The sequence below is a fragment of the Gopherus flavomarginatus genome, chromosome 3, assembly GCF_025201925.1.
Source record: "Gopherus flavomarginatus isolate rGopFla2 chromosome 3, rGopFla2.mat.asm, whole genome shotgun sequence".
Taxonomy (NCBI): domain Eukaryota; kingdom Metazoa; phylum Chordata; order Testudines; family Testudinidae; genus Gopherus; species Gopherus flavomarginatus.
The window spans coordinates 46,565,051-46,588,926 of record NC_066619.1 but is presented as its reverse complement, the minus strand read 5'-3'; the positions used below and the strand labels follow the sequence as shown (position 1 = coordinate 46,588,926).

General features: G+C 39.3%; 1 protein-coding gene across 2 annotated transcripts in view; it reads right to left on the bottom strand.

Annotated features, from left to right (window-relative positions):
- Positions 1–23,876, bottom strand: part of AP3B1 (adaptor related protein complex 3 subunit beta 1) — a 310,175-nt gene that overhangs the window by 68,167 nt on the left and 218,132 nt on the right. For both annotated transcript variants that reach the window (XM_050946875.1, XM_050946876.1), the window contains exons 21-22: positions 23,325–23,397; positions 22,116–22,222 (exon numbers count right to left, since the gene is read on the bottom strand). In XM_050946875.1, the coding sequence (XP_050802832.1) occupies positions 22,116–22,222; positions 23,325–23,397 (180 nt within the window). The remainder of the gene's footprint in view (positions 1–22,115; positions 22,223–23,324; positions 23,398–23,876) is intronic.

The window sequence follows — 23,876 nt, the reverse complement described above, 5'->3', positions numbered from 1 at the left end:
GTGTGTGTCTACAGGCACAAATGCCTGCAACTTCATTCTAAATCCATTGACATTTGATAAATATTGGATAGAATTTAACATAAATTGGCTCCTTTAAAATGGCATTGGTCATTAGCCCCATTAAAACTATCAATTAAGAGCAGAAATTACTACAAATTTGGCATTTTTCAGCAACAGCTATTGCCGGACATTTCCCAGCTATATCTACAGGTCAATAAAAATTCAGTTCACCTCAAAACTAGAACTTTAAAATATTATTTTTAATTAGAATGTTATCCATTTTGCTACCTTTTTTTATAAGATTCTTCCCTACAGAGTTACTGACTTTTGACTCAAGATATCAATGAATCCCACTTAAAAATTAGTTTATAAAAAGCAAATATACGTCTCCTGAAAATAGCCCTATTAAAAAAGGGACAGTAATTTGTCATTTATTATTATATGTGCACTACTTTTGTTCTTGGCACTGCATAAAATACAGAAGACACTGCCCCAAGGAGCTAACAAACTATACTCATATTTATATTTTAGCATATTTACACACCATTAAATTTCAATGTGCTGGCACATTAATTACCAATAACACATTAAGAATCAATGTTCAAAGGAAGCAGTCAAAATTAACTTATAAACATGTCCCATTACACTTTCCACCATCATTGTATACTATTCTTAATAGATATGCCTCTGAAGTTTGTTTAAAGTTGTTCCAAGAGTGACTAAAATAAGTGATTGCAATAGAGCTAATAGAAATAAGTCTTTAATCATAAAGAGTTCTAAAAACCAATGTATGTGAGCAGATATAAGGGGTTTGCTTTTTTACATATATTATGGTGGGGGGTGGCTATTTTTTTAAAAAAAAGAAACATTACTGTCATGGAACACAGTATTAAACATTGAAAAAAATCAATTGTTACTGTATTTAGCACAACATCTTAGTAGACACTCTGTTGATCAAGTGTTATTACAATAAAAAAAATAACAGTGCTGCACTAAGTCCTCATGTTTAAGTACCACAATTAACAGCAAAAAAGTGCAGTTCGCTCATCACAGAACCTTTTCAGGAAGTTGATTTTTTCTAATTCTTATTGTAATTGCATTGTTCTAATCCTGTATTATAAAGGCAGCTGCTTGCCTATCATTTGTACTTTCCTCGTTAATCCTGACTCAGTGAATTAACCTTTAATTACAGCCGTTAAAATTGAAATGAGCCTCTTGTCTGGCTGGGGCTGCCCCTTTTCAGTGCATGATTCTGATGAAAATTTTTAGGGTCAATGAATATGTCCCATGTCATGTCTGATAGCTGCTAAAGATGTGAGGAGGTAAATGTTACCTTAGAAAGATGTGATTGAAATTTTTAAGAGCTGTGTTTTATTGACAAAATAATCCAAAAATATAATTCTGGATTTCTCACTGGAAGCCACATTGGATATGACAAGAAACAGAAACACCATCTCTGTTTAAGAGATTATTATTTTAAATACATTACTGCTATAGATGCAATCTATATGCAATCCAAAACTGTTATTACATGTTTTTTAAAATCTAATGTTGACTATATTTTCAAGACTATATAAAAAGCAGTATACATAAATTTTGAATTGTGTGTGAAGGAGGAGCACTATTACTTGAAATTCTTTTACAGACTATATTATGTATACATAATATACTTCAAAACAATTTTTTTTTGAGGAAGCAGGATTGGTCATTAATTTTGGTGGTGAGCTGAGAGAGAAAAAAGGCGTATCCCACTAACAGTACTAAAACAATGTATCACTTTTGCAAAAGATGACAGATTTTGCATATTACAGACATGATGTGGACATGTAATAGATTTAAAATGTTTTTATGTTCTTTGATAATTTGATGTTATCTCACTTATTTAAAATATAACTGAATGAAGCTGCACTAATATTAGTCTTCCTTCATTATTAAAGTAGTATTGAGGTCACACTGGACTACTGCACTACAGTTAACCGAAGTCATGTTTTCATGGTTTCTCAGGCAATTAAAACACAGAATTAAAATCCAATATATAAGACTTAATTTATCTATCACTATATTTTTTAAAAGACCCGGTCCTGCAAATACTCACTACCAAAACACAGTGCTCACTACCACAGATAGTCCCAACTAAGTCAATAAGATTACCCATACTAGTAAACACTGTGCCTGACAGTGCTGATAAATTTAAGAAGCTTCAACACTTAACAGTCAAAATAGCCGAGTAGCCACCATAGCATGTGTAATGGCAAGCAGTGGCATGGACTAGCCACCCTAACTGTAAGTCCTCCCGGACCTTGTGCATATGTACTGAGGGCAGCTAGCCTGGGCCACCACAGCTATTATTTTTACCATATTCACTTGAAGAGTGCTAGCATGATTACATCTACTCAAACTTGGAATCAAAGCTCCAGTTCCAAGTGTAGACATAACCTATGGCAATGGCTAATACTTGCTGATAGCTATATCTATCAGGTCTGTATCTCCATAGATCTCACAGTAATTTACCAAAGTGAGCAAGCATCATTATCTTCATTTTACAGACAGGAAAACTAAGAGATTGCTCCTTTCTCTAAATCACACAGCAAGTAGACAGAATCAACAATAGAACCCATGCTCAATATGTACTCCATTATCCTGCTTCCTCACATGATTCAGTCACACCTAATCATCTGCACAGAGCTGTATTTTGGGTGACTTGCACAGGAGGCTGCCTACTTTTTGCAACATAAGATCTGATTACACTTTTTCTCTTGCTTCATACTTACAAATTTTTCTAGATATCGTACTGATATTAATAGGATATTTGTAAAATTCATTTAAATTATTCTTTATACTAATCAGACTGAAATTGCTGGTGCAACATATAAAAGTAGGGGAACACTGGAACTACTCAAACATCTCCTCAGGACAGGAAAAAGGAAACAACAGTGAAGGGCTCAATGAAGACCTCTCTGTTCAATGTGCAGCTGTGATCAAAACTCAAACAAGATGTTAGAATGTATAAATACTGGGATGTAGAATACTACAAAATTATTATAATGCCATTATATAAATCAGTGGCACACTCTTTGCTAGAATACTGTTTGCAATACTGGTCATCCCATCTGAAAAAGTATTTCCCAAGGTTAAAGGAGTTCAGAGAAAGGCAACAAGAATGAACAAAGGAAGAGCCCTGCGCAGATACAAAAATGTGGATCCGCATCCGATCCACATCTGCCAGGATAAACCCAGAATCCAACCCATGATCTGCTAGCCATCTTTTATCTGTATCTGCATCCGCACCTGCAGCAGAAAGCCATCTCACAAGGACTAGTGACAGGAGAGCGGGGGAAAGAGGAGGGAGCCGGGGGGGGGAGGAGGGAGGGTCTTGCAGGGAAGAGGCAGTGCAAGTGTGGGAACTGGGGGTAAAAGGTAGCATGGGGGCAGGATCTCGAGGAGAAAGGGCAGTGCAGAGGGAGGGCTGGGGCGAATGGGCGTTGCATCACATGCTGCTCCTGGGCGCTTGTGAGCAACAGCACATGGCAGTAGTAGTGCGTGTTGCATCACAGTGGGGTGGAGGGATGAGGCACTGGCGCCCTGCCTGCTCCAATCCCTGTGACCAGGAGCCAGCAGGTAGGGCCTGGGACTGGGAGAGCGGCCAGTGCTGCCGGGCCATGATGGGGATGCTGACACTGCCCAGAGGGCTTGAGCTGCTGGACAGGAAGCGGCGCGGCGAGCAGGCACTGGACAGCCCTGGCTCTGACCTGCCACCAAGCCCCTGCCACTGGCCACTAGCCCCGAGTGTGCTGCACCCTCTGGGCTGCCCAAGCTGAACGCTGCAGGCCAGGCGCCACCGGTGAGCACAGCCCTGCACGGTTGTATCTGCATCCGATCCACTATCCACAAAAATGGTCTGTGGATATGCACATCTGTGAATGCGGATATCCGTGGATATGAAGCAGATATCCGCGGATTTTCAGGGTTCTAAACTAAGGCATGGAAAAACTGTCATACAAAAAGATTGAAAAGATCAGGATTGTTTACCTTGGAAACAAGACAAATAAGATGAAACATGTTAAAAGTATATAAAACATTGAATGATATTAAGGCAGGTAGATAGGTCATTAGCTTCTGTTCTCCTAATTTCATAACGAGGGGCCATTCAACACTGATTAAAAAGAAATGCTTTTCATAAAATGCATAATTAGACCATGGAAGTCATTGCCACAGGATATCATTGAGGTAAAAAAATTAGCAAGATTCGAAGGAGTGGACATTTATATAGATAACAAGAATATTAGAAGTTATAATGGTTAATACTAACAAAGTTTGGAAGGGATCTCTTTCAAGATTCAGGGTTTAAATGAGCCTCTAATAATTGAGATTAGAATGAGACTCTTAGAATCAGATTATGGCACATCTTCCTGCTATGGACTGCCATGGGCACTAGGATGGTTTCCCATTATGCCAACCTCTTAAATAGGCCACCTCGAGTGAGAATTTCTGGACAAATGCAGAACAAAACCAGTGATATACCTGAGGTACACTGATGATATTTTCGTCCTCTGGATAGATAACCTAACCACCCTCTCAGATTTCAAAGACAACTTCAGCAACAGCCACCCATCCACCACACTTTCTAGTACACTTCCATATCAGTATAAATTTCCTGGTCAGCACTATCAGCTTCAGCAATGGAACTCTAAAGATAACTAATATATGAGAAACTCTCAGATCACTCACGTTCACCAATTCAGTAATCACCCCAATACATTTGTAATCTACAGCCAGGAACTCATATCACAGAACACATTCAGAGGAGAAATTCCAGCATACACACCTGAACACACTTAAAACTGCCTCCACTAAACAAGGACATTCCACCAGAGAAGTAGAGCACATCATGGAACGGGCCACACAAATACCCATTCAAAACATGAAAAAAAACAAACCACCTCCAACTGCATACCCCCTGATGTCCCCTATCACCCCACATTGGAACCTGCACAGGGTAGCATTACACAATTGCAACACATACTCAATGGGGACGATATCTTGAAACAAATCTTTCCCAAACACCCTCTCTGGCCTTCAAACAACTCAACTTAATCATCAGAAGCAAGCTCCTCAAAGACCAGGACTCACCAACTCAAAGTGGCACCAGCCCCTGCCATAACAGATATAAAACCTGCAGACATATTTCCATTGCAACAATGATCCATACTTCCACAAAACACCTTTCAAGATACACAGATCCTTCACTTATCTATCACTACATGTGGTATAACTCATCCACAGCATTATAAATACTCCAACAGCAACTATGTAATGAAATGAGACAATCACTACGCTCTTGAATGAACTTGTACAGAAAAATTATAAAACATCAAAACATCATATCACCTGTGGGTGAACACTATCATAAAACTATCACCCCACGTTTGACCTTTCAATCCTCATTCTTAAAGGAAACCTGCACAACACCTTCAAAAGACAAGCCTGGGAACTTAAATCCATAACTCTGCTAGACACCAAAAATCATGGTCTTAATAAAGACACTGGATTTATGGCTGAGTACAACAATCTGTAACAATCTGAGTACAACAATCTGTAACCCACTAACCCTCCTTTGTCCTACAACTGTAGAGGTGTTAACTACCCACTTCACCTTGAATGGTCCCTTGCAACACGTGTTAACTCCTTATAGGTTCAGTCTTACCTTTAGCTGCGACACCAAGTACCTTTCCCAGACCTAAAGAAGAGCTCTATGTAAGCTCAAAAGCTTGTCTCTTTCACCAACAGAAATTGGTCCAATAAAAGATAAACTCACCCACCTTATGACTCTAAAGAACCACTCTAATACCTTGACAAAATCAGTTTTAACCAACTCTGCCAATAATGTACACACACATATGGCATATTATAAATGGCCTGTGCAGACAAAGTAATTCAATTGGATAGCCAAAATTTTGAGTTGTATAATTATCATCCTAAGGCAATACTAGCATGGCTCTGAATGTAGTAATCAAAATATTAAAATACCCTGTCAAATGTGCTCCTACTGTTAAAAGAATTCTAAAATAGTACTGTACTCAGTGATTCCATCTTTACTATTTCTCAAATTGTTTCCATATCAAGTGAGCTAAATTTACAAATGAAAGGGTCCAGTTCCATAGGTGATTCACAAGCCAGAAAAAGATTCCAGCTCACTCTCCCATACCTATATTAGTGCTGGTAGCAGAAAATAAAACAGTAAATGTTTATTTTTAATAGTTGTTGTTAAAGCAGAATACACTGACTATATCTAGAGAGAAGATCTGGTAAGTAAAGCGGTGCCACTCGTACATAGCCCCTTTCTTCTCATAGCCATACTGAAGTATGGCTAATAATCAGCTTCAGGGTGTGTAGTTATTGAATCAAATATACTTATTTTTCTATTTTCAGTTCAATACTAAGAACTTTAGAATCCCCAATGGAAATCAAACAACAAAAATTGTGTTAAACATTAAGAACAAGCACAATGGGAGACAAAACCATTTGTAGTTTACCTAGAACACATTCTAGAATAAACTAAATGTGTGTTTCCTTGAATAAGCATGTGTGACATACCCAGACTAGAACTTACAACTTCTTAGTTCTCTTGAGTTAATTATCATTAACTTTAATTATCACAGGACTGTAAACTCCAGACTTCATATCCTCTGATTTCTCTGATGATCTGTCTTTCTTCCCTCTTGGAATTTGTTCTTTTCTTTGTACTCAATGACCTCTTATTTTCCAGTATCCCCCCATTTGTCAACTCTCAGAAAGTTTTGTCATCCTTTCCAATTCCTAGAATTAGCTCTCCAAGTGCATTCACTATCACACTTGTTTCTCATGCTGCTAGGCACATTTGGAGAAATGTCCACAGCTACACCAACCTGACTTCATTTCAAGACCATTCTGTTTTTTCTCAACTCTGACTTGTCTTTACTTCTAATATATAATAGGCATTTGTACTGACAATTCTCACACTTCTGTTTCACTCTCTCCTTAACATACATTTTCCAGAACCTCTGCTCTGCCCATCATATTTCCAATTATTTCAAATATACACTGAGACACTGTCCAGCAAGAGTGTTCATCCTCCTCTGACTTCTCCTACAAGTTCATCCTCTCCTACTTCATCCGAGTTCTCATCCCCTTCAGTTGTCTCCCTATACCATGAACTTATCACCTTCCTACTCATTCTCATTTCATGTTCTCCCTTTATATGGAAAAAATTTCTTCAAATCAACTTGCATTTCCATCTACTATCTTCTTCCTCCCTTTTACCTCCAAAATCCTAATGTGCCACTTACATCTGCTGCCTAAACTCGTCTCCAACTTCTTCTTCATCTTGGCCTATCTGAATTTTCTCCATTTCAATTAACTAGAATTGTACTGGCCATTCACAACAAAATTCTCCTCCTAACAAAACCAAGATGGTATTTCCTTCTCCTCCTTGATTGCTACTCCTTTCTTGTTTAGTGTAGACAATATGGCCAGCACTGTACAAAAACAAGGACAGATTTTGCCTTGAAAAGTTTACAATCTAAAAGCCATACACTGAGAAATTGAGAGGATATCTTTTTCCTTACCACCCTTCTTACACAGACGATCAGTCCCCTGATCATCTGTGCTTCTTCTATTGTCTCTGTTGCTTCTTCTATTTGCTCCCCACTCCATCATCTCCTCTAGTGATTTCTCTTCCTCCATACTACTGGCATTCTTCTATGTTCTGTCTTCAGTCCCTTCCTTTTCTTCCTCTGTACCCTCCCTTTGGGTAACCACATTCACTCACATTATCTCCAGCTACCTCTTATGCTAAAAAGTTTCCAGATCTCTTTGTTCCTCAATTTCTCTGCAGTCTTAAATCTTCATCCGTCTTCTACACATTTGCTCTTAAATGTTCCTCCACCATTTCAAAAATCAATCTCTTCAAACAGAATGCATCTTCTCTTCTCATTCCCTTCCCATTCATATCGATTCTTTTCTCACCAGCCACTACTTTCCTCAACTTCTAGGCTCATGAACTGTCTTCTTTGACAGTTACCCTGTCTTTTGCCAATCTGTCCTCTCATCCCCAGACAGCATCAAAATGCACCCTTTCTTCAAATGTTCTACAGCTCAAACATTTCTCTTGCTTTGGTTACCTCAAATACTGACTTACTAAAGCTGCCACCTTTTCTGACTCCCCACTGCACACCTCTCCATTCTTGTCACAGTTGCTAAAGCACATTCCCTGCTCACTACTTCACAATGTCTCACTTTGTATACCATCTTGCCCCATTTGTGTGAACGAATGATACAGCTAGATTCTCGCTGGAACGTATCAAGGGAGACTACGCCAGGCTGGGGAAGACACTTAAGGAAATTGAGGCTCAGGCAGTGGAGCTATAAGGACGGCCTTGGGATGTATGGCCAGGGGGAGGCATTTATGGACAGAGGACTGTTCTTTTGGGATGGACTTCACCTGAGTGAACTTTTAAATGTTTTTAATGAAGTAAATACTAATAGGAATTGTGTGATCATGGGAGACTAACTTCCAGATATAGACTGGAGGACAAGTGCTAGTAATAATAATAGGGCTCAGATTTTCCTAGATGCATAGCGGATGGATTCCTTCACCAAGTAGCTGCTGAACCAACAAGAGGTGATGCCATTGAGATTTGGTTTTGGTGAGTAGTGAGGACCTCATAGAAAAAATGGTTGTAGAGGACAACGTTGGTTCGAGTGATTATGAGCTAATTCAGTTTAAACTGAATGGAAGGATAAACAAAAATAGATCTGAGACTAGGGTTTTTTATTTCAAAAAGGCTAGATTATAAAAATTAAGGACATTAGTTAGAGAAATGCGTTGGACTGAAGAACTTGTAGATCTAAAGGTGGAGGAGACCTGCAATCACTTCAAGTCAAGTCAAAGTTGCAGAAACTATCAGAAGCCTGCATCCCAAGAAAGGGGGAAAAAAAATCATCAGCAAGAGTTGTAGACCAAGCTGGACGAGCAGGCATCTCAGAGAGGTGATTAAGAAAAGCAGAAAGCCTACAAGGACTGGAAGATGGGAGGAATCAGCAAGGAAAGCTACTTTATTGAAGTCAGTACATGTAGGGATAAAGTGAAAAAGGCCAAACGCCATGCAGAGTTGGACCTTCAAAGGGAATTAAAACCAATAGTAAAAGGTTCTATAGCCATATAAATAGGAAGAAAACAAAGAAAGATGACGTGGGTCCGCTAAACACTGAGGATGGAGTGGAGGTTAAGGATAATCTAGGCATGGCCCAATATCTAAAAAAATACTTTGCCTTAGTCTTTAATGAGGCTAATGAGGAGCTTAGGGATAATAGCAGGATGACAAATGGGAATGAGGATATGGAGGTAGATATTACCACATCCAAGGTAGAAGCCAAACTCAAAAAGCTTAACGGGACTAAATCGGGGGGCCCAGATAATCTTCATCCAAGAACATTAAAGGAACTGGCACATGAAATTGCAAGCCCATTAGCAAGAATTTTTAATGAATCTGTAAACTCAGGGGTTGTACCATATGATTGGAGAATTGCTAACACAGTTCCTATCTTTAAAAAAGGGAAAAAAGGTTATCCAGGCAACTACAGGCCTGTTAGTTTGACATCTGTAATATGCAAGGTCTTGGAAAAATTTTTGAAGGAGAAATTAGTTAAGGACATTGAGGTCAATGGTAATTGGGAGAAATTACAATATGGTTTTACAAAAGGTAGATCATGCCAAACCAACCTGATCTCCTTCTTTGAGAAGGTAACAGATTTTTTTAGACAAAGGAAATGCTGCAGATCTAATTTATCTCGATTTCAGTAAGGCACTTGATATGGTTCCATATGGGGACTTATTAGCTAAATTGGAAAAGATGGGGATCAATATGAAAATTGAAATGTGGATAAGGAACTGGTTAAAGAGGAGACTACAAGTTGTACTGAAAGATGAACTGTCAGGCTGGAGGGAGGTTACTAGTGGAGATGAAATTTAATAGTGAAAAGTGCAAGGTCATGCATTTAGGGATTAATAACAAGAATTTTGATTATAAGCTGGGGACATAATAGTTGGAAGTAACAGAGGAGGAGAAGGACCTCAGAGTATAGGTTGATCACAGGATGACTATGAGCTGCCATTGTGATATGGCTGTGAAAAAAGCTAATGCGGTCTTGGGATGCATCAGGCAAGGTATTTCCAGCAGAGATAAGGAGGTCTTAGTACTGTTATACAAGGCACTGGTGAGACCTCATCTGGAATATTGTGTGCAGTTCTGGTCTCCCATGTTTAAGAAGGATGAATTCAAACTGGAACAGGTACAGACAAGGGCTACTAGGATGATCAGTCTTATGAAATGAGGCTCAAAGAGCTTGGCTTGTTTAGCTTAACCAAAAGAAGGCTGAAGGGAGATATGATTGCTCTCTACAAATATATCAGAGGAATAAACACCAGGGAGGGAGAGGAATTATTTAAGCTCAGTACCAATGTGGACACAGGAACAAATGGATATAAACTGGCCATCAGGAAGTTTAGACTTGAAATTAGACGAAGGTTTCTAACCATCAGAGGAGTGAACTTCTGGAACAGCCTTCCAAGGGAAGCAGTGGGGGCAAAAGACACATTTGGCTTCAAAAATAAGCTTGATAAGCTTATGGAGGGGATTGTATAATGAGATTGGTCTTTGACTATTAGCAGTAAATATGCCCAGTGGCTTGTGATGGGATGTTGGTTGGGGATGGGATCCGAGTTACTACAGAGAATTCTTTTCTGGGTGTCTGGCTTGTGAGTCTTGCCCACATGCTCAGGGTTTAGCTGATCGCCATATTTGGGATCGAGAAGGAATTTTCCTCCAGGGCAGACTGGCAGAGGTCCTGGAGGTTTTTCGCCTTCCTCTGCAGCATGCGGCACGGGTCACTTGCTGGAAGATTCTCTGCACTTTCAAGTCTTTAAACCACAATTTGGGGACTTCAATGGCTCAGAAACAGGCTTGATACAGGAGTGAGTGGGTGAGATTCTGTAGCCTGCGTTGTGCAAGAGGTCAGACTAGATGATCATAATAGTCTCATAGACTCATTTATGTTCCTGTTCACATCTTGTCCTCCTAACCATTTTCACTTTCCATGTTGCTTTCAGTCATCTTTCCTTACTGTTCCCTTCATTTCCTTCTCTCATTAGTTGGTTGTGCATTGTGTGCCAAGTACCCACTCACCACTTCTCCAAATGAGTCTTTCCGATGCTGATCTCCTCAGTACTGATTTCTCCATACCATATCATAACTAAACAGTTGTCTTAAGTGTCCATATCAGACTGTAAACTCAATGAAGAAAAGACAACTCTTCTCTATTCTGTAAAGCATTTATACTACTATATAAATTATTAGTTATATAAACTAACACTCCCATCAAGTCAGGAAATATCCCCATTTTAGGGTAAGCTGATGTACAAAGCTGCCAAGTGATATACCCAAGTGTCACAGAATGTCGGTGGTAGAGTCAGCTTTAGAATCCAGGAGTTTTTATCTCTAACAATGAGATGATGGTATCTATGCCTTTCTGACTTTCCACCTTCCCTGAACCAAACTGTATCTACACACACACACACACAAAATCAGTTGAAACAAAGGAGCTACAGAACAGACAAAGGAGGGTGTTAACTATAGCAGTTTCTACTCAAAACAACCTTGTTTTTGTAGGTTTAAAGAGATCCTTAGCATTATTGTAACAAATGTATTGTATTTATACTGTACTTTCAATAATGTTAGCTGCTATGAATTTAGAGAAACAGGCTTTATTGACAGGTTTTATAAAGGCTGTATCCAATTACAGCACTGAATGATTTGAATAATAGACTGATATATTCCAAGATAAAAGGCTGCTACATTTCTTTGCTATGAGGGTCATATAGTGTACTTATCTATTTTACTCTGCTCTCCATTCCCTGATAATAAATTAATTTCTTAGTGTTAGTTTGGCATGTACCCTACAGTTAAATTCATCCTCTCTCTGACTGAAGAAAAAAAGTTCTCTGAAGTGTTACAAGCATACTTGTGATTCAGAATTAATTCTCGCAAATTAAATTCAAAATACTACGTAAAAAAGGAACACTCATCCAACATAATGCCTAGAAAGTTATTTTATTTTACTTTCTTTTAGGAAAGTGGCTGGTAGTTTGGATAATAGATTACCACAATTATTTAACCAACTGTACAGTGGATTCTACAATATTCTCCAATTTATTTGAACACAATAGTTACATACAGCATTTCATTTTCATTGCCTCCTAAATCACAAAACAACTCCCATAAGAGTAAATGAGAGAATGAATACACAGATTGGCAGACAGAATTAGGCTCGATAAGCAATCTCTATAAATATCTTTAAAGTATCTTATTTATTTGACTTCCATTTCTGCAAAACTGTCAACTGCAGACTCTCTCTTTGCACAAGCTAAGACGACCTGTTGGAATGATGTGCAAGAAATGCATTACTCTAAACACACTGTAGTCCCGTCACACTGCATCACAAAGCTGCAGAGAGATGTTTGAGGTAGATTGCATAGAGGTATAGATTTCAATTCTGTCATGCTCTGACTTTGTTGATCTTCTGCCCTTCCCTCTCTCAAAACTAATCTGAAATGTAAGAGCTACTTATTGCTACTACACTTCCCCTGCAGATACTGACAAGTAGGGGATGCCAGAATTAGAAACCGAGAAAAAAAGCTTGGCTCCCCACTCTGTCCATGTTTCAGGAAGAGTTGATTAGAACAGAACTGTGGAGTATTTCATCCTTTGTTTACCCGACACTATTTACCTCTTCCATCTATCTTTTGAGGCCTCTGATTCACTGTTGCTCCGCTCCTGTCATAAACAGATAGCTAAGGGTTAATGTTCTTTTACCTGTAAAGGGGTAACACCTGTAACCTGAAACACCTGACCAGAGGACCAATCAGGAAACAAGACTTTTTCAAATCTGGGTGGAGGGAAGTTTGTGTGAGAGTTCGTTGTTCTTTGTCTTGTGTCTGTGCCCTCTCGGCTATGAGAGTGATTTTTCTATCTCCTGGCTTTCTAATCTTCTGTTTCCAAGTTGTAAGTACAAAGATAGTAAGACCATAGGTTTATATTGTTTTCTTTTGTATTTACATGTGTGTAGTTGCTGGAATGTGTTAAATTGTATTCTTTTTGGATAAGACTATTTATTCATTTTTTTCTTTTAAGCAAATGACCCTGTATTTGTCACCTTAATACAGAGAGACCATTTTTATGTCCTTTTCTTTCTTTTTATATAAAGCTTTCTTTTTAAGACCCGTTGGAGTTCTTCTTTAGTGGGGACTCCAGGGAATTGAGTCTGCAGCTCACCAGGGAATTGGTGGGAGGAAGAAGTAAGGGGGAAAATCTCTTTGTGTTAGATTTACTAGCCTGACTTTGCATGCCCTCTGGGTGAAGAGGGGGGAAGAGAGATTAGCCCTCTCGGTACTTGTGTTTTCCAGGACTGGAAACAGGGAGGGTGGAGTCCCTCTGTTTAGATTCACGGAGCTTGCTTCTGTATATCTCTCCAGGAACCCAGGGAGGGAACACCTGGAGGGGGGGGGGGGAAGGGAGATAGTTTATTCCCCTTTGTTGTGAGACTCAAGGAATCTGAGTCTCGGGGTCCCCCAAGGAAGGTTTTGGGGAGACCACAGTGAGCTAGGCACTGTATAAATCCTTGGCTGGTGGCAGCGTTATCAGGTCCAAGCTGGTAACTAAGCTTGGAGGTTTTCATGCTAACACCCATATTTTGGACACTAAGGTCCAGATCTGGGAAAAATGTTATGACATCTCCCTATTGCCCCAGGCCACTGATGAGCTCATCTACAAAGTGAAGCAAATGGTTAGTATTTTTCACTTTGACTTGGAGAGCCAGCGATGGAGACAGCATCAGAGAAATTTTTTTTAATTACAATTCTACAGCTACAGGTATTCAAGGCATAACAAATATATGACTGTCTCAAAAAATGTATTGTGACAAAATTATCTTGAATCTTGATTTTTAGTAAAAGTCACAGACAGGTCATGGGCAAAAAAAAAAATTCACAGAAGCCATGACTCATCCATTATTTTTACTAAAAATATCCAGGACAAAATGGGGATCTGCAGATCCTCACATTGCCTGAAGGGGGACAATTACACAAGGGTTAGGAGCCACTTGCAGCAGCTGGTGGCTGCAGGGTACCCTTTAGGGGAAGGGGTGGAGGGGAGGGAGGGTCTGGGGTTGAGCAAGATTTGGGGGCCTCCAAATTTTTTTAAATCAAAATGGGGGTCCTCGGGTTGCTAAAGTTTGAGAACAGCTGATCCAAAGTATGTATAGCAGATTATTAGCATGCAGCTTTCGAGCAAACACAGGTAAGGAATGGTGTCCCTAGCCTCTGTTTGTCAGAGGGTGGAGATGGATAGCAGGAGAGAGATCATTTGATCATTACCTGTAAGATTCACTCCCTTTGGGGACCTAGCATTAGTCACTGTTGGTAGACAAGATACTGGGCAAGATGGACCGTTGGTTGAGCCGGTACAGCCTTTCTTATGTTCTTATGTAAATTGATCAACTGATTAATATGAAAACTCAGACACTATTTTGATGGTAATCCAGCATCTGGTCTAAGAGCATCTTGTCTTTTTGAAAAATAGTAAATACTGGATCAGCCATCAGAGCAGATAATTTGCTCACTCTTCTGGCTGATGTTAAAGCAATAATAAATACTGTTTTAATAGACAAATAAAATAAAGAATACTCTGCCAAGGGTTAAAAAGGTGGTTTCATAAGCATAGATAAAAGCAAATTAATACCTCTGATCTCTCAAAATGGGACACACAATCCCTTCATAAATCTTTTAACTGTATCTGTTATCGGTCAACATGTGATAAGCTGAAAGAGGTGCCAAGTGAATCCTTAAGCAAGAATCAGATCACTCTTCAGTTTTCACATGCATTAAATACTATGGAATTCAGGGACGAGAACTGGTAATTGGGGATTTAGATTTTTCCCACATCCAATAAATAAATCTAGTCCTTTTCAAGTAACAACACTTCCTTGTAGATTGTTTTCTTGAATGGAGCTAATTTTGAACTAATCTGGGATAGAACTATTCAAGATTAGTCAAAGTCCAATAACCAGGCCACCAAATGAGGACAGTGAGAATACGGATGAAGGGTCCCGCCCTGCTGCTGCAACAACAGGTCTGGAAACAAAGGGAGATGTTTGAAAACTCCAAATGACAGCTGAAATAGGTCCACGTATCACTGCTGTCTTGGCCAAACTGGGGCATCGAGATCAACCTTGCCCTTTCCAAGCATCGTCTTTGCCGCTTTCTGAATTAATGGAAAGAGGGAGGAAGTATACAGAAGGCCCCTTTCCCAATGCCGCAGGAAAGTGTCCAAGATTAATTGATTGCCCGTGGCTACTTTTGAACAGAAGAAATGGGACTTTTTGTTGAACCTGGTTGCACACAAGTCTACACCAGTAAATCCAAACTAGAAAAATCTTTTGTACCACTTGATCCTTCAGAGACCATTTGTGCATCTGAGAACTGTTCACGTTGAGCTAATTTGCCAGATGGTGAAGACGGATTGAACAAGACACCTCTGAGAACAATTGGCCTGTCTGTCCATCACATCAACAAAATTTAGAACATCCTGAGGCATGGTTACTAACATCTGAAGACTGTCTAGACTGGGTCTGTAAACTTGAGACACCCAAAGCTGCATCAAGCTCATTCTGAGATGAGCAAATAGAGTAACATAAGTGGTTGCTGCCATAAGGCCCATGAGATCCAAAAATAAAAAAAACCACACTTTCTCGGTTTGACAGAGTCAAACCTCTCAAAAGACTGATCTATCTTCAGAAATCTTTCTTCAGTAGCTCTTCTTGCTACTGAGTTCAGTATAGAGCCTATTAAATGAATTATCTGAGTTGGGTTGAGATTTGACTTTTTGATGTTCAGAAGCAGCCCCAAATCAATAAGGAGGAAGGTTATAAAGATGATGTGAAGTAGCAGATTGACATGTGAAGAGGATTTTAGCAACCACTCATCTAAATATGGGCAAACAAAACTACCCTGTTTTCTTAGACGTGCTGCTATGACAGAAAAGCTCTTTGTAAAGATTCTTAGTGTTGTAGACAGGCCCATATAGTAGAACCTTGTACTGAAAATGTCTCTGTACCGCCACAAAATGTAGATACTTCTGATAATTTGGCTGGATAGAAATATGGAAATATGCATCCTTTAAATCAAGAATGGTGAATTAATCATTAACTGAAAGTGAGGAAATTACTGAATTTATGGGTTAGCTTTTGACACCAGAACTTTTCCAAGATGCGATGCAGATGTATAATCCATGTAAGTGTGCACGTGCCCAATGCATCAGAACTAGAGAGCTTTATCTAGCAGTACCTGTTGGGGAGGTGTTCACGTCTCTTGACCTTATACGGCCAGGGAGGGGCTAAGGGTGATACCACCCTGATCCCCGTCAGTTCCTTCACACTGAACATCAGGAGCAGAGATTCCAATGCAACGGGGATGGATGGTGGGTTGATTATGGAATACATATCTGCACCAGACTGAGAGAACAATAGTTACAGTAAGTAACTGTTTTCTTCTTCAAGTATTCCATGTAGGTGTCTCACGCAGTATTTGCAGGAGGTGGGGCTCCAAGTCTATTTAAAAAAGGATTGCCTTCCCACAGTTTGCATCTTAGCATGAAGGATAATGCATAGTGGTTCACAAATATATGTACAGAGGATCAAGTGGCAGCCTTGCAAATGCCCCAAATGGGAACATCTCTTAGAAATGCAATCAGCATCACCGAGGCCAGGGGTCTGCAACCTTTCAGAAGTGGTGTGCTGAGTCTTCATTTATTCACACTAATTTCAGGTTTCACGTGCCAGTAATACATTTTAACATTTTTAGAAGGTTTCTTTCTTTAAGTCTTTAATATATAACTAAATTATTGTTGTATGTAAAATAAATAAGGTTTTTTAAATGTTTAAGAAGCTTCATTTAAAATTAAATTAAAATGCAGAGTCCCCCAGACCAGTGGCCAGGACTTGGGTGGTGTGAGTGCCACTGAAAATCAGCTCGCGTGCCGCCTTCGGCACACATGCCATAGGTTGCCTACCCCTGACCTAGGCTCTCACAGAACAGCAGGGGAAGTGAGGTGGAATGTAGTCTGAGCAACTTCATATGCTGTCACGATAGAGGAGGTTATCCACCTAGAGATCATCTAGAAAGAGATTGCTTGACCCTCCAATTAGGTCAGCATGACACAATCAGATGAGGTGAGGATGGAAAGGGTTTTTTAGTCATATCCAGGCAGAAAGCTACACATTACCTCACATTCATCACGTGAAGATGCTACTCCTCTTGGATTGAACCAGCTTGGGGGGGATGAGGTGGGAACACAGGTAGATACAACTGAACTGATAAACCACATTAGGCAAAAATTTAGGCTGCTGCCACAAGGTCACTTTGTCTTTGGAAAACCTGCATGTAAGGGAGAGTCTGCCATCCAAGCCTGAAACTCTCAAACACCTTGCAGATGTTATCACCACAAAAAAGCAGTTTTCTGACACAAAAGGGAGAAGGAAGAAGTTGCCAGAAGCTCACTCGGAGACCTGCTGTGATCTTGAAAGGTCCGACAGGCACTGTAGATGCCACAGAAGCTTCCTGTTCTGACCACAGCTCTTGAACTTCCAGCAGCCACAGGTGGGCTCCCCAACCCATTAAGGAGGCATCTGTGACAACAGTCCTGATTGGCAGAGACCAAGTGAAGGGAATGCCATGGCACACATTGCCCTGAACTGTCCACCATCGTAAGGAATCCAGGCTCAGTGGAGGAATTTAGATCAGACTGTCCAAGGGATGGTAATTCGGACAATATGAGTTCAGCCACATCTGAAGAGGATGTAGCTGCAGCCTGGCGAATTGGACTATCTGTATGCAAGCAGCCATATGACCCAGCAACCTCAGGCACATTCAGGCTGTAGTTGAGAGTTAAGACTGTAATTCCAAACAAGGGTGGCAAATCGTCTGGGACTCAGTTGGCAGAAATGCCACCTAACTTGATGCTTTGAAATAGGACCAATGTTGACTTCCTGGCTGTTCAGGATCAAACAATGCCAGACAATCCACAAAGTAATGCACTGCAGAGCATTGTCAGAAGGAGACTAAGCAGAGGCAACATCCATTTGTTGATCAGTTGACAAATCTGAATCAAAGACTATAACCAAGTGATCCAGCTCAAAAAGAGGAGCTCTCTCGTCCTTGTCGTCCAGCACACCATCTGAGCAGCAGCCGGATTCAGTGAAACTGGATCTGAAGATTCCACCACCACTGAATTTTTGTAAGTCAGGACATCGCTTCTCCATCCGTGAGGTGGATAACTCAAAACCTTCCAAGGCCGAGCTCAATAAGACCCTGGAGTCCAGGACTGCCAGTCTCTCCAGTACCTGGGATCTAAGAACATATCCATAGGAGAAGGTACAAACTGACCAAAAGATTGAGGAAACCAGATTTCAGTGGTACAAAACTGGATGGTTCAGGCCTTTTAACTCTTCCTCTGTCTTCCTTTAAGTGAGGACTCGCTATGGATCTCAGTGAGATAACAATGGCACCGGAGGATGAATTGACATCAAAGGTGAGAATCAGCTTGGTGAACTTGGAGCAGTCTTAGGAGGAGGATGACAAAGATGGAACCAGAAAAAGACTTTCAGTATCCTCTTCTCTACCCCTCTTTTAAGTCAAAGAGATGCAGATTTACAACCTGACAAAGCTTCTCTTTTGCTTTCCCCATAGATTTCTTGCTTGGATCAACTCAGAAGCTGAACAGTGAACATCAGCAACCAGATTGGAGGAGAGCACAGAAACAGGAACAGAGAATGGTGCTGTTTCTGCAAATTTAAAATGCAGTGGATCTGAAAAGAGATTAAGCTCCACACTCCTCAGCTAAGATTGATCATAGAACTGGCTTAAGTTTCAGGGTTAGAAGTGCAAGGCCATGTCTGAATCAGATGGATCCAATAAATCTGACCCATGGGATCTGGCACTGCTAACAGTGGCTATCTTCTCTCTTGTCTTTGGAACTGACACAGTGATCCTAGGCTTCTTAGTTGCCAACTGTACAGACGGTGTTTTTGATGCATAATATGGGAGACTCCAATGGAAAAGAACCAGAACTGAGAAAGATCCTGATCCTCTGGATCCTTTAGGCACCACAGTCTTGCTAGATAAGGTGACTGGAACTGAAATAGGCCTCAGTTTTTGGATCTGATGATGTTCCGGAACCCAAAGATTTAGCTAAAAGGGCCTTTTTAAGCAGGAACACTTGCTATTCGTCTATTCAGTCTCTCCTTATGTGCTCTGAGTGTAAGGTCCAGCAAATAGAACACCCAGAAGAAAAACAGCCTTCTCTGAGTCACTTATAGCAGTGGTTCTCAACCTTTCCAGACTACTGTACCCCTTTCAGGAGTCTGATTTGTCCTGCATACTCCAAATTTTAACTCACTTAAAAACTACTTGCTTACAAACCAGACCTAAAAATACAGAAGTGTCAGCACACTATTACTGAAGAGTTGCTTACTTTCTCATTCAGTCTGTATGAAATTTTAGCTTGTACTGAATTTGCTAGTGCTTTTTATGAAGCCAGTTGTAAAACTAGGCAAATATCTAGATGAACTGAGGTACCCCCTGGAAGCGAACCACTGACTTACGACATCTAACAAGGTCTTCTGACACCAGGAAGACAGTTTTGCATGAAATACATCTTTCAGAACCCAACTTCTTTTTCTTCAGTTCTGCTAGCACATGGAAATTGTCCCCTGTATCAATATATGGAACTTTGCAAGTATTTATTAAATACATTTTTTCTCAACATAAAAATATTTTTAAGATTAAATATTGAAAAGTAACAAAGGGAAATTTCTTAAAGGGAAATTTCAAATAATGAGACTGAAGGAAGGAGAATGAGAGATTGGTTCTAACTTACATAGGGCTTAAATATTTTTTGTAGGTCAACTAAAAAAAGATGTAATACCGCAGTATTTACTATAAGAGAAAGAATGGTACTGCAGCTAAAATACAGGGCTGGTTATCAAAAGTTCTGATTTCTATTTCATGGTTTCCTATGACTTCTTATGGATTCTTGGACAAGTCAAAACTGCTTTCGAATCTCAGCTACACCTAACGGTAAAATGGGAATTCCACCTCTACCTCACAAGGATATTGGGAAGCTTAATTTCTATAGATTTTCCATCTTCCATTGGAATGGGCTGACAACAAAGTGTGAACAAAGAAGAGATGAGATAAAATACTGAAATGAAAAAAACAGCCAGCTAACAAAGGATGCTTCCTCAACACACTGGAATTAATAAACCTGAATTAACTCAGTACATGTTGCAAGAAACAACCATCAAAGGCCTGATCCAACTTTTATTGAGTCCAATGGGAACTGGATTGGACCTTAATGAAGCATCAGAAAAAAGAAATAGAAGTACTTGATAGTATAATAGTATAAAATACTATACTATACTATATAATAGTATAAAAGGGCATTCCAAAACTAACATGCATTAGTAACAAAACAGAAAAAGATATGAAACCAATTGTGTGAAATACACTCTGTTATTTATTCTACTTATTTGGAAAACACGCATACAGTTACTGCCCATTATAGACACCTGTAGCTTACTGAACGGTTTAATGCTTAAATACACTTGGGGCCTTCTCTACACACGGAAAATTGATCAGCATAACTATTCCAGAATATCTTGTCTGGTATAATTTAGCTATTCCAGAATAACTCCGCGTGGATACTCTATTCTGGAATAGAGTCACTTTATTTTGGATCAGTGTCCACATGGCAGAGTTATTCCAGAACTGTGGCAGCAGAATAGTTATTCTGGAAAGCTAGGTCAAGTCAATTTCCCTGTGTAGACAAGTCCGAAATGAGAACAACAGGACAAACATAACAGCTCTGGTGTTAAGGGAAAGAGTCACTGAATCCTAGTGGCTTTTCTCTGTGTTGCAGAAAAGTTGGACAAAGAAGGTCAATATACTTTCTTATCACTAGCAGAAGATACAATTCAATGGCCTTACAGCAATGTAGCTGCACAGTCTGAACCCTACCATGGGCAAGTCACAGTTTACAATGGTGCAGTACATCTACACCAGCACTTGCACTGACGTAACTATACTGATAGCTACAACTCCCAGTATACAGAAGACCCAACCCCAGGGAGGTGAAGTGACACAAATTACGTAGCTACAGTGATGTCATGCCAGCTTTGGCTGCGTCAGCACAAGAAGATGCTGCCCTGTTACCTTTCACAAAGTAAGTTGTCACTTGTATGGAATTATAATTATATAAGGTCTTGGATAGGGATAATGGGCACTGGCACCATCATTTTATAGTAAATGTATACACTTTCCACTTCTCACATTTTCTGTGTCTGTACTCTTTGTAGCCATGCCAAACTGTGTATAACTGAAAGTAGTCAATTTTTAGTTTTGCTTTCTTTCATGGTAAGAGGAGTTGGTGGAGGAAATACTGGTAAAGCATCAGGCTGAGAAATAGTAAGTCCACATGTTTTTATTCGGTGTTATCTGTGTAAATGTTTTGGTATCTTGGCAATTTGTTTTTCCTTTCTTCCTGGACCCAGCATCAAGCAATTATTTCAAGTTTCTAATTTTTAGAAACATTTTCACTGGATTTGTGTATGTTCAGTTCTGATTTGTAAGTGTGTAAGTTTCCGTGAGGTTGGAAAGAAAGTCAAGTTGGAGGGAAGGACTGAGCAAGAGCCCATATTTAAAATAGTTGTACAATACCAAGTGAAGGCAGCCATTTTAAATGTTCATTATTCATACTTTCCTTTCCCCAGCTTTCCAGTTGCCACAAATATAGATCAGGAAAAGTTGTTCAATTTGTCTACAGATTCTAGACTGAGAAATTGCAACATCCTTTAAAAAGTACCTGTTACGGTACTTTCATCAATGACTTCCCCAGAAACACATGAAACTACTAAACTGAGTGGATTTGTTCTTGTTTAGCTGGAGTTTTGGGGGGAAAAAGATTACTTACATCAATGACTGATGACCTTGACAAGCTTAAACCCTCTAGGTCAGCAACTAAACTTGGAGAGAGAATAGCTGGAGTGGGAACTGCTACAAGAGTCGACACAGGATTGACTGCAGGAAAAGAACAGTTGATAAGAGTGGATTTAACAATTTTTTAAAATGAAATACATTGTTAAAGGCAATTAAATACTTCAATTAATAGGATGTATGCTAACTTAGCATCTTGATTTAGCTGAGTTATGCTCAAACACTTTTTAAAACTTAGGAAGATACTAAGCTGGTATATCTCAGAAGATAATGATAAACTCCCAATGTGAAATTCATGTCTACCAAAAAGTCTGAACTTAATGTAAAGTGCTTTGAAGAATGACTGTGGAAGTCCAACAGAAACTAAGAAAATGTAATAAATCAACTTTACTGATTTTATTACGTCATATGTTCAATACAACTTCCTTTTCTAAATTGATACAACAGTTATTTGTTCCTTCTCCCCCATTGCTACTCTTATACTCTTCCTGTGTATTTCATACTCATTACTTCTGTGCTACATGGACAGTGCCATATACTTTCATGGTGTTTGAAAAATTAAAGACAATAGACCTAAATCTTTTTAAAATTCCACATGCATGTCTCTCACTGATGCAAATATGACTTCTGTATGCATTTCACTTTCAGGAACGAGTCTGAAAATAAGACATATATAATCCTAAAGAATCCACACTACAGAATTTAGATAGGAAAACAGTTCCAGATCTTTCCATCTTTTTTCAGTACTGCCTTGTTATCTGATCTTCAAATTTTAATTCTTAATGTCTTCTCTATTGTAGTTGAATTAGCCATACTGACTAAACCAATACATCCTAAGGAATGTCTAAGGTACACCTGAGGCAATAAGTCCACTTGAGTGGTAAATGAAGTCACAACACACAAAACAAACGCATGTTTCAAATATTAACACATTAAAAAGGATACTTTCTAACAAAATACTAAACTTGACAAGCACAAATTTCAAATTACACATTTAAAAGAGCAAGTATGTGATTTTACTAACATCTATAGGTGTGCCAGCTAATTGGTATGATAAATGAACAGGATCATTACTTCAGCCATTTAAAATTTATGGAAATTATTAGGAATTTATCTTGTTGACATGAAAGATTCTTTGATCACATTTTTAAAGAAATAAATAATGTTATATAACCAAATTACTTACAATCATCCAAGTCTAGTAGGGACACATCTTGTTTAGTAGAAGCTTTTTTCTCTGGTACTGCCATTTCTTTTCTCTGTCAAAATATATGAATACTTCATTTTTGCCATGTCAATAAAGAGATTCTTCAACACTTTTACAATAGCAAAGAATATTTTCTTTGCTTTAAAAGAAAAAATATACCCATTTTGCTCTGCTCAGCATTCTGAGAGTTCACCTTGTGAGAAGGATTTCCTACCATGGATAAACTGAACTGTATTCTACAAAAAAACCTGTTAGTTAAAATGAACATTTCTGAGGCCCCTACTAAGCTTGTTTTACTATTTGGTATTCAAATAAAACTTCTAGGGAGAGACTGAACCTTTCAGGATTTTCTACAGAGGATGCAAATGGAAAATCTGGTGAAATCACCCCTTTAGAAGGTAAACCAATCTTAATCTCTGACCCCACAAATTCAGTACAAATAATAATATTGCATTCATTTGGATGAAGTGGCGCATATAAGACCCAGTCATGGACCACTGATCCAATACAGGCACTGTGCAAACAATAAAA